Source organism: Neolamprologus multifasciatus, chromosome 11 (genome assembly GCF_963576455.1).
Source record: "Neolamprologus multifasciatus chromosome 11, fNeoMul1.2, whole genome shotgun sequence".
Classification (NCBI taxonomy): Eukaryota; Metazoa; Chordata; class Actinopteri; order Cichliformes; family Cichlidae; genus Neolamprologus; species Neolamprologus multifasciatus.
The window spans coordinates 12,567,805-12,579,603 of NC_140449.1; the positions used below are offsets into that span (position 1 = coordinate 12,567,805).

General features: G+C 36.7%; 1 protein-coding gene across 1 annotated transcript; it reads right to left on the reverse strand.

The window, feature by feature from the left end:
- Positions 1–1,383: 1,383 nt before the first annotated feature.
- On the reverse strand, positions 1,384–7,766 carry tmem147 (transmembrane protein 147). The gene is made up of 8 exons (XM_085178637.1): positions 7,641–7,766; positions 6,880–6,982; positions 5,988–6,057; positions 5,824–5,889; positions 5,553–5,689; positions 4,215–4,299; positions 3,869–3,990; positions 1,384–2,193 (listed from the first exon to the last, which is right to left on the reverse strand). The coding sequence occupies exons 2-8, from the start codon at positions 6,954–6,956 to the stop codon at positions 2,073–2,075; spliced, it is 678 nt and encodes a 225-aa protein (XP_085034763.1). The 5' UTR covers positions 6,957–6,982; positions 7,641–7,766; the 3' UTR covers positions 1,384–2,072.
- Between the last annotated feature and the right edge of the window lie 4,033 nt (positions 7,767–11,799).

Sequence of the window (11,799 nt, forward strand, 5' to 3'; positions counted from 1 at the left end):
TAACTAGAAAACTAGCATGTAAAACACCAACTAATCCATTTAAAATATTTAATGAAATCCTTCTAATAGTATAATAAATATTCAGTTCAGGTTTGCAGGTTGACTGGAGCCTATTCCAGCTTCATTGGGCGACAGGAAAGGTGCATCCTGGAAAGATCATCATTCTATAGCAGGGTTAGCACAGAGAGATAGCCACTCATGGGCAACTTAAAATCACCAATTAACCCAACTACACTAACTGGATGTCTTTGGCACGAGAGAGGAAGCTGGAGTATCTGGATAGAACCCAGGGGCAATTCTAGGATCAGAGCTTTGGGGGTGCTGAGCACCCAGAGAGCTGCCCATCCAGGCAAGGTAAACTTTACTCATCACAATGAGACTTCTTCCCCGTCTCTGTCAGTCCCTGCATCCCTAAATGCCTCCAGTTGTCCCGAGTTCTCTCTGACTGCCTCCTTGGTGCATTTAAACCCCTGTTCCTCCCTGTCCTCATCGTCTGTTGTCTTCATCTCCATTATCAGTCATCATAATTTTACCCTCTCTGTGCAAGTCTGCAAATTTCTTTATTAAATCATAAGTTTCTTAAATTCATCAAGTCTCTCTGTGCCTGGGTCCTCCTCACAAAACATGACATCACTGTTTTGTACATTTTAACACAATTTAATCCCCACATTTTTGAAAGAATAGCAAAACACTTTTTTGAAAAGTCTGTAACAAAACCATCAAATCTGATCAAGGTTATTAAAATGCTGCCAAAGAAGAATGGATTGGAATTTTAAAAAAATATACATATCCTAACCTTAATTACTGGGGAAAAATGATGAATGGTGCTCATAGTGAGTAAAAAGTAAACTGTGTGCATTTTTTGGACAGAGATTCACTTCTAAAGTGTATGTATAATACAATACAGATACATAAAAAATACACTCCAAAAATAGAAGAGTCCTTGAAATATACAAAATATTATTAGAAAATGGAGACACTTGGCCTATGGCTCTGCAGATTTTTTCTTTTCTTTTAACCTATGTCGCCTCACCTTGAGGTTGGTAAATCTGTCTCCTTTGTCAACTATTGCAAGTCTCCCCCCCTTTAATGAATTTTTTAAAACTATTATTTTTTTAACGTGTGTGCGGGGAACAGCTTGTATTGTAACTGTAAACGAATAATGTATATTCCTCTTTCTCTATAAAACTATTTTTTTTAAAAAAACCCACAAAGTGGTAACCACGGCACCCACCGTGCTGGTCATGAACAAATTCAATTAAAAAGATGAAAAACAGAAAATGAGAGTTACTCTAAAGTGATTTTTGACCCGAGATGATCGGTTAATGCGTGCAAAGCCCAAAGTGTGAATCTCTGAATACAAAAGAAACCTCTATGCTTAGATTGTTGTCTTGAGATAGCTGCAACTGTGCTTTATTAAAAAGAAAATTAGGCTGATTGGACAGTTGAGAGAAAGAAGACAATACAAAGACATTTATTCATGTCAAAATTACAGAACCTGTCATTAATTTTACAACAGGTATTTCTGATTTTTTTTTTTATTTAGACCTCAAGTCTTTTCAATAATTACAAAAAAAATGTCCTAGAATGCATGTTTTTACTACTTTTATACAAACAAAAAGACATATGTGGGCAAACAAACTACTGATGTCATTTATTTGTTATATATTAAACTTCATTAATGCTGGAAAACATTTAAAACTAAATATGCTGTTAACTAAGTCTTGATTCATTTGATATAAAAGTCACATTTCCATGAAACCAACACAGCTTAGGTAAGCCAATCGTATTACAGAAGCCTTCTGATGTCACCACCGCAGCTCTGCAGCTTCAACAGATGGTCTGAAAGCACACACAGTTTTTAACAATGGGTTCATCACAATAAACTGGGAGCATTGGTAAGTGTTCCAGGCAGACCTGCCCAACTTCTGCTCAATATCAACCGTAGTTTTTCAGCCATCTTGAATGTTGTATGGTAACAGCAAGACTGATGTGGTGTCAGCTCCTGATTCAGGACAACCCCGGTCCTATCAGGACCAGAAAGGCTTTGGCCCGGTGGGGCTGAGGTTTATTTAGTTGGAGTGAACCAGAGTGACAAAGAGGAAAAGCGAGCACAGAGAGATGGCCCCAGTCAGCACGGCTTTCACCAGCAACACTGTCCAGCTGCCCAACAGGAAGACATGAACGAACAACCTGAAGACAAAACCAGGGAAAATGTGTGTAAGTTTCAAATTAAAAGAGCAAAACAACACTGCTCAAACACACAGAGGGATAATTAGTATATTCAAACTCTGACCCCATTTCTACTCACTCCACTCACACCAACAGAACAAGAAACTTTTCTTTGCAAGAGTTTCTAAAGATGCCAAACTGTGAAGTCATTCATTGGAGAATTTAGCACTTACATGGTGCACAACATGCAAGTTAGCAATTCTTCCAATTATCTGCAAATTATGTCCGTTATATATAAAAATATTAGGTCATATACTTGTCCAGTGTTGTACTGCCATCTTGTGCTTCACAAAGGCTTCTGCTGCCACATCTTCAAATAATTTCTTTTCATTTAAAGTGAATTTAAGTCCACAAATCCTGCAGTTGTACTGCAACTTTTTTTCACTTATTCTAACCAGTAAAAATTATGGAAACAGATCATTTTGATTCCGGAACCATATTTCTATTAGTAATTATGTTTGCAATTTTAAAAAAGGGAAAAAGAAAAGATATTTCTAAATATGTTTTACTTTGTTTTTAAGTGGAAAACTTAGGAAGCTAGTGTAGCTCCACTCCATGCTTTTTTTATCTCAAAAATGTCTCATTATTATATGAATCCCATTAACTCAACAGGAGATCAATCCCAAACACTAATTTCACACAATAAAGCAGCAGTTTATCGAGTCAAAAATATTTTTTCCTAAAAGCTATTTCAGGTATTTTTTACAGACTTTTTATTTTATGATTTTACGAACATTATTTGTAATAATTTTTTCAATTGATAAATATTACAGGCTTTGTGCTGATGCCTTTCATGAATCCTACACATCCTAGATTTATATTGTTGGAGCATCACTGGTGGACTAATGCACTCGTTTGGCTTTGCTGTAAAATCAGAGTTACAAATATAACTAGGGTTCTATGCATTCTGGATAACTGCCGCAGGCAATGTGAAACACCTGGACAGTCACTGCACCCAACTGCGTCTCCTGTCATTTTGTCACGACTCTGAGTAACAGAGTGCAGAGAGTTGTGATCTATGAAGCCTCTGGGAGAGAAAAAATGAGCTCCAACTGAAGGTTCGAGGCTACTGGCACAGGTGGTAAGCACTGAAACTAGCTAATGGTAACAACATACACAGTATGCGCTTAAAGGTGAAACAATGAAAAGGAGACGACTGCTGGCTGCTGCTCTTCCCCTGCATCACCCAGGTTGCACATGTGACTTTGAAGTACCTGCATGCACAGAGGTACCAACAGAAACAGTCTGTTGGTACCTCTGTGCATGCACATGATGGACATCCAGGTACCCCAGACAATCTCTGCTGCATTAAAGGAAGTACCGAAGCAAAAAATTTGCAATAAGGATTTTTTTGTAATCAAGTTATTCAAGTTACTCAAATTGTTGCAAGTGTGATCTGATAGCCTTCTGTCTGTGTTGTTCCTACATCTTCATAACAATGTTAGTCCAGGATACAACATATTACTGTACATACAGCAATATGCTCGCTACACCCACACAAGGCAGATAAATGTTAAATATATTATTGTAGGTAAAAAAATGACTTTAATGTGGTAAAAATACAATAATTCTTATATTGTGTAAGCCTATATAATATAAGAATGGTAACATGAAATATGAAACATCCAAGACTTACTCCATTAAGAAGGCCTTATAGACACAGAGAGCCAGCAGCACAGTCACAGGCAGCCTGAAGCTCTTTGGAAGGTCGTATCGTGTAAACATCCATACCACTGATGCCGTAGCAATGTAATGTACCTTAATAATGTACCAGAATAAAATCACTCATATTACAACAATGACGATAATGCCAATTATAACAGAGAAAAGAAATGCAGGAATGAAGTAGTTTAAACTTCAAATTTCTCTAAACATGCAAAGAACAAATTGATTCTACTGTGATGTTTCTGTAAAACCGCTACAAACAAGATGAGTCACTAGTGTGAAAATATTAAAAAGGGAGAAGAGCAGCAGTCACTCACCAAACTAATGTTTGAGTCAAAGCTCATCTGGATGTATTTCCAATCAAACTCAATCCCTCTGGCTCCGACCCACAGTGGAAGACACCTGAAAAGCAGGATAGTGAGTTATGGGACCTGCTTTTCATGTTTCACTCGGTGATGTGATTTAAACCAGGGAATTAAATTAACCAGTCTGATAGCACACTCTTGTTGTCCTTAACTAGCAATATGATTTTACATATATACAGTTCTTAATAAACTTAAATAGGCCACCTGTCATAAAGACAAAAGTAAATATTTTAGAAGTCTGTGAGAAAGTTAAAACTGAAAATTATCGATAATTTTTTAGCATTTTGACCATTAAAGAAACATTTGTTGTTTCATCTTTGCTCGAGTTTTTAAAGCTGGCGTTTATCACTATGCGACTCTATCAGTAATTTCCATCCATCATTTACGATTCCTATCATTTGAAATGCAGCTAGCAATTTGCCCTGTATAAATAAAATGAATTAAACTCATAGTATGTTTTTGCTTAAAGAGAAGAAACAGGTATGTTTGTTCCGCTTTTAATAGGAACAGTTTTCTTGCATATTTTTCTTTTACTTTGTACTGAGGGAAAAGTAACAGGAAACTAAAAATCAAAAGGCATACTGCAGTAAGATATTCATTAACTGTTGCAACTTCTGTGTCCATCATGTTAATTAAGTTATCATTTACATGTTTACTTATGTACTCCGTTAATATTCAAGGTAAATAACATTTATTTATAAAGAGCCTTTCACAGACATGTGGCCACAAAGTAAAATTTAAAAATTAAAAACTATAAAAATAACTAAAAGAATATAAAACAGGCTACGGATTTAAGTAATATTTAAAGTTATCAGCTTTAAATATTACTTAAATGTTATGTAGGATTTATTTTACTGTTGTCTGACTTAAAAACAAACACAAAGAGGGCAGCAGAAAGACAAACTATACCGTAGCATTAATGGTGTCATATACTGTGGGCAGTGAATGCATTTCATATCATTTATTTAAGTGACATCTTTCTAAAAGAAATGAGCAGGCAAAGGGATTTTAATGACTGAGCTATTTTCTTTCCCCTTAAATCCTCCCGTTATCACTGGCTCGATTAAAACCAGTTCCAGAACGACGCAGCCATGTTTAAGCAACACAGTTTTAGGTCCTCACGTAATGCTGCTTATGCTACAGAAAACATCTCCTGAGCTTGTTTGAGCCTATGCAAACTTCACTGTGACAGCACATTAAAGACTTTGATCGTGTGATCGTACATGCAGAATGAGCCCCTGTTGTGTAGATGTGTAGCACATTTTGATAAAATGAGACGTTAGTGCTAACCTCGACATCACGAGCTCTGCTGTTGCCCAGCCCATGGCAGCCACCATGATCTTGTATTCTCCTTTGCCAGCGTTGCGAGACATAACGAGATGGAGGCCTAAAAGGTCTGCCAGGTCCACTGTGGCTTTCATGAATTCCTGAAATGCAAACAAGAACATTACAGCCTAATGCTAAAGCTGGTATTCTGTATGCTTTCCTTTCTCTAATGATATACACATGACAAGAACGATTATCTTCCTTTTTGGTGTTGTTACTGTCATTAAACACTCACCCCTACAAAGTCATACGCTCCTACTCCTCCTTCCCACGTGGGAAAAAATGTGGCTAGAAACAGCATCTGAAACCCAAACTTACTTATGTTAACATTGTGCTTTTTTTCCTGCCTCAAAAAAATATGATCCATTTTCATTTTCATAACCACAAAAAATGTCTCACCTTACAAAGTTGGACAAACAGATATGTTGCTCCAGCTTGGACACATCTCCAGAAGGCATTGTACTCCGAGCTAAACAGAGAACATTTGTTCAAGAGGGTCAAACATAAGGCCCGGGGGCCAGAATAGCCCCAGCAAAAAACTCCAATTGAGCCCACTGAACAGCTTAGATTATGAACTTATTATTATGCATTTTCATACATTTAACAGCTTTCCATATCAATAAAAAAACTTCTTACCATTCATACTATACAAAAGTAGTTTGTATAGTATGAATGGTACTATACAGCTCACTTGCATCTTAAGTGGGTTGGACCAGTGAAACCTCCCTTTGTGTCAGTTTAACTATGCATTTAACCTCTTAAATATCTTAATATTTCTTTTAAAGTGCTTAAATTAAGGAATAAATGTATTATTGTACAGAAAATGTAATGGTAGCTCATAGCCTAGAATACCCTGTAATTCTAAAAGACAAAGTTTTTGTTCATTTACGCTATATAAGAACCAGTCCATTTACATTTACTGTGTCGACTTGCATCTGGCCCTCGTACCATATGTTTGACACCCCGAAATTAAATGCCTGAATTAGACGAACAGAGCTTTAATATATCCATGCAGTAATGGTGAGAGAAAGGGTTTACATTATGCCTTTAATGAACGTACTATGCCCACTATGCAGGTCTAAGAAGATTATGTGGACCCTCTCCAAAAGCTCGAACATTTCTAAGAAGATTATTAGCAGACACTTCCCAGTCTGGCAGCATATGTTACCACAAAGAAGAAGAAGAATGTGAAAGAAGGGTCTATGTGAGCCCATGTATGAGTGTGTTACTTGTAACTGCATTTAAATCTTATACCATCAAGCATTACTGACTGATTCACACAGACACTTACAGGCCGCTGCACTTGTAGGTTATAAAGTACGGAAAATAGGCCAGAGCAAAACAGTTCCCAAAGTGAAAAAGTGTCATGATGTCTCGTCACAAAATGCAGCTTCCTGCAGAGAGAGAAAGAGAGAGAATAATAAAAGACTGGGGGAAACAATTGCATTAGTTTAAGTTTGTTTAAGTAAAACCACTTACTGTGTTAGAAAACAAGAGAAAACATCTCTTTAATTATATATGATACGATAGTGATTTAAAACACAGAAAAGCTGCTCACGCCCGCAGCAGACAAAAAGTTTGAAATAGCTCACTTACGGGTTTGAATTACTATCAGTTACAGTTTAATAATATCTGCTGTATTTACCGTCACTGGGTTTTTGGTTCATTCAGCACCATTTAAACCTTAGCCAGCGTTTACTTCTTTACTGTAAAAGTATTTTAATATCAACTCCTCACTGATTACACTGATCGCAGGAATTTAAAATGTTAAAAATTCAAAAACAGTCTGCCATCTCTGAGTGAGTCGTTTAGCTTATATTTTATATTAATATTAGCAGAGCTAAAGAGTAGTGTAGGGTCCTAAAGGAAATGAATAACCAGTGCATTAGCTGGCTAAGCTACATCCCCGCTCACCCTGTGCGGACACACATCCAGCAAACAAACCGGCACCTTCTTTTCCTATGTTGTGATTACGAATCTCATTTCTTTCCTTTTTCTGACGTATCAAGACTTTTTAAAGAGAAAAAGAGAACGTTACTGCGTTTTAAATACCTGACAAGTGACACACCGTGGATCCAGCAGTTCTCTAGCTGAATGACAAACGGAAGTAAGCTTAGCTCCACCTCGGAATGAATCCGACAATGCTCTACTTCCTGTAGGAACCTAACAAATGGTTCCGGGGGCCTGTAGCGCAAAACTATGGGCTGTGTCCCAATTCAGGGTCTGCACGCTTGAAGTACGCATTTTAAGTGCGATTAACCGCCACCCGATGACGACTGTCCCAATTCGAAGTGTACTTCAAATGCATACTCCAAATGCTCCGTCAATTTCCCCAAATATCAAGAGTGGTCCGGTGCACCCTTCGTGGTCCCATATATCCCACAATTCATAGTGCTGCGGTGGGTGTGGATAATGCAAAATACGGCAGAAGGGAGCGGCCAAGAGTGAACTGTCAAAAGTAAGTACTGAATATGATGTCACTTATTTATGTGCGAATGTTTAATAACGAAGAACATTAAAACATCACTGTTGGCCACATGTCGGCAGAGTTGTGTGACATTAGTGATGTTTGTACTGTCAGCGTTAACTTGGTTTTAAAGCCTCTACTGATATATATATATATATATATATATATATATATATATATATATATATATATATATATATCATATTATATTTACATTACCACAGTGAGATGATTTTAGTCTCATGAACAACATTAGCTAATTGTTATTTACTAACTAATCTTAAATTGACTGTTCAGCACAGAAATGAAGCCCAACAATCATGTTTTATAGTCCTGTGGTCTCAGCCTCAAATACTCAACTAATCAAAGTGATGTCATGACAAAAATGAATGACCAACAAAACATTTTTCTCCTTCATTTCTGTCAAACAAAGCTGTATGTGACGTTTCTTGCGGTTAGTATCATGGTTGCTAGGCAACCTGAGCAGCACGGTGAAGGCTAGACCGTCCCATTTCACAAGCCTCTCACTTCCGCACTTCTCGTACTTATAGTACGCACCGTACGTAGTACGCATAGTGTGCATACTTCAAGCGTGCAGACCCTGAATTGGGACATAGCCCATGGACTGTATGTATAAATAATCTGTGGACCTGCTTCCTTTCTTAACCCATCTCCCTCGTGAATGATCGCATTTTAATATAAGTAAATAAATCTACTTTGTTTCATTTATTTTTTAAAAGGGCGTCAAAAAGCAATCCTAGGTTTGTAGGGCTCACATTTAGAAACTGCTTACGATAAAGACAACTGAACAATTCTTCAGTGGACCCATGTTTTATTTGCAGTAACAGACACAAAGCATCAGATTTCCCAATTTACAGTGTAATGGTTCAAAACATGAAGGCCAAAAAAATCGTAAGTGTTAAGAAATCTTAAAAAAAATCATAATATAATAAATGCAAATAATAATATAATAAATCAATAATGATAATTTATAGATGATGGTGGAGTTTATTCCTCAGTAACATACCACTTGGCACATTTTCTTTTTAGCAAAATCACTAATTCGATCTTTAAAACTAAATTATCTGGCCTACTGGATTTCAGTGGTGAGAAATACAAGCCCTATCTTGGGACATTGCCAACCTCGGGTAGTTTTTCACCAGTTATAACTTAATGAAAGTTATAATAATGGTTAATAATGTAATTACATTTTTTATTGATTATTATGAAAGCTTAAATGATTGTCCAAACTTTTAGATATAGTTCATATTCATGAAACTGTAATTCTAAACAAAAACTGGGTTTCGATACCCATCCCTAATTAAGATAAAATAGTTGCTTTTGTGCGGCCCCTTTTTTCTGAAATATTCAACAGACTCACAACAAAGACAACTGGCAAACATGTGCAGGGAAAATCCACCAATGATCATCATGAATTCAGTTCAAGTCAGTTTATGTAGCTGATTTAAACATGACCGGCATTGACCAAAGTGCAGCATTCAACACAAATTTCACAAAAACCGGGACATTCTTTAAATTTGAACAAAATGAAAACGAAAAGACTTCACATGAGCCAGCTTCTTATTGAAAAAGGAAAGTATATAACACGACAACTGTGAAATTTTGCAATTTTATGCACAAAGTGAGCTCATTTCAAATTTGATGCTTGCTACGGGGGAAAAAATAGTATGGACGGGGAAATGTTTTCTGCGATGTACCATTTCCTCTTCTTTTCAAAACTGTTTCTGCACATCAAGATTATGAGTTCCTGGAGGTTTGGTGTTGGAATTTGGTCTCATTCTTGCCTGATATAAGTTTCCAGCTGCTGAAGAGTTTGTGGTAAAATGTTTAGCATAGTTAGGTCCTCAGGTCCCCCAAGGCCTATATTGCTGTGAAGTTTGAAGATGATTCACCCCAAAGATTGTGGGTAATAAACCATGCAAAATTGGAAAATTATATCTTCAAAAGTGTGAACACTTGACTGCTAACAAACAGACAGACAAACAAAATAATGGAACTGATTACAAACTACCTCCATGTGGGGGGAGAAAAATGGCAGTAAATTAAAGTTAGTCTGAAGCTGAAAAAACAAATGAAAAGAAAATGTTTTCTGTTGGGATTTAAAGATTGTTAGTGGGGAAAATAGGCAGCTAGAAAATTCATTCTTAAAAACTTAAACCAGACCCCCTTCAATGCTGGTTAACCTGAAAGAATTGATCAATCCACGTTTATCAGGCAGAAGTTCAGAGACTAGGTCTCAGTCACACGGTGTGTCCAGTTCACAACAACAACAACAAGAAACAAACAAAAAGAGTCATTTAACATAAACATTTTCAACAATGCAGATGATTCAATATCATCTTTTGTGTTTCCATCAATCATTAAGAATGGCAGTCTACGGCCATGAGATCTAAGAAACTCATTTATAAAGTTAGTGTAATATTTTACCATCAGAACTTTTTTGACCTTTAAAGTTGTTATTTTAAAAATGAAATGAAATCTCAAGCTTTTGCCCATTTAGCCGTAACACTATAGCTGATGGTAAACCACTTACAATCCTTATGGTCATACGCATCTAATACTCGAAAACTATCTGTGTTTCTGAAAAAGGAATGATGGGAATGATATCCCTCCGACTCAGTCCCAGATGTTCACCTTTACTGCCATTGCTGTAGCTGCAAGTGATGCGCAGTTGTAATAGTATACACATTCTCATATCACTTCACGATACACACATGTTGATCAATGTAACATGCTCATGGCACTTTTTGCCCCTACTGAGTGTGGTGAAAATATATACGGTTAAACAACAGGAAGCACTGCAGCACAGCTGAGTTCAGAGTTTTGCATGTCAAATGCTTTTAAGAGCAATTAAAGTTGCCAAGGCAGCGACAAGCTTAGTTAAAAAATGTTCCTGCATCACAGCAGCATGCAGACTGTGCCTTTCTGCAGTATTGCAAAAAAGACAGCAGGTGTCCTCAGTGACCAGTCCCCTGTTTTTGCATCTGAACTTTAACATAAAAAATATGCAGTTATTCTCTCATGGCAGCATTAACTTGGTACATCAGAGCTGGCAATGTATTATTAATCTCCCACGTTTTTCCTATCTCTGTATACAAAACAAATTTTGACATTTACTTGCCAACTTTAGTTTTTATAATTATGACCAAATACTGACATATCAATACACAAAAAATGGCCATTGTCTTATTAGTTAAGAAGCTCATGTTTACATCTCAGTGTCTGTAGAACAGCTGTTTCTATTCTGCAGTACATGAGTAGAAACATTTAAGCATGACAATCAAGTCAGGATCAAACTGAGCAGGTTTGAACTTGTGACGCTTCAAAGTTGTAACCTACGATCTAGAGTGGATATTATCTGCATCCACGATTCTCTTGTGTGAATTAAATCAGCTCATACTTTTGTTGTTAAATCTGAATCAAATATGATTTATATACTTGACTTGTGCACAGTTCATTGAAGAACAAGAGCATCTAAACACATCTGTGTGTGTGCTCGGGTTTGTCTTTAAGACACATGCATGAAGTACCTCCCTTTTCTTTCCAAAATTCTTGAAAAGGTAGTTTACAGCCAAATAACGGCCTTCCTGGAAAAGCAAAATGTGTTAGAGGTTTTCCAATCTGGTTTTAAACCCTTTCATAGCACTGAATCAGCCCTTTTTAAAAGTTTTTAATTACATATTTTTTAGCAACTAATGCTGGGGACTGTGTTGTTCTTGTGCT

Bases quoted from the DNA above. Each gene is read 5' to 3' on its own strand.
- tmem147 (XM_085178637.1), bottom strand. From the start codon at position 6,956: ATGACACTTTTTCACTTTGGGAACTGTTTTGCTCTGGCCTATTTTCCG. The intron at 6,058-6,879 runs GTAAGTGTCTGT...TTCTCTGTTTAG, and splicing joins ACCTACAAGTGCAGCGGCCT to CTCGGAGTACAATGCCTTCT. The intron at 2,194-3,868 runs GTAAGTCTTGGA...TTTTGTCTTCAG, and splicing joins TATAAGGCCTTCTTAATGGA to GTTGTTCGTTCATGTCTTCC.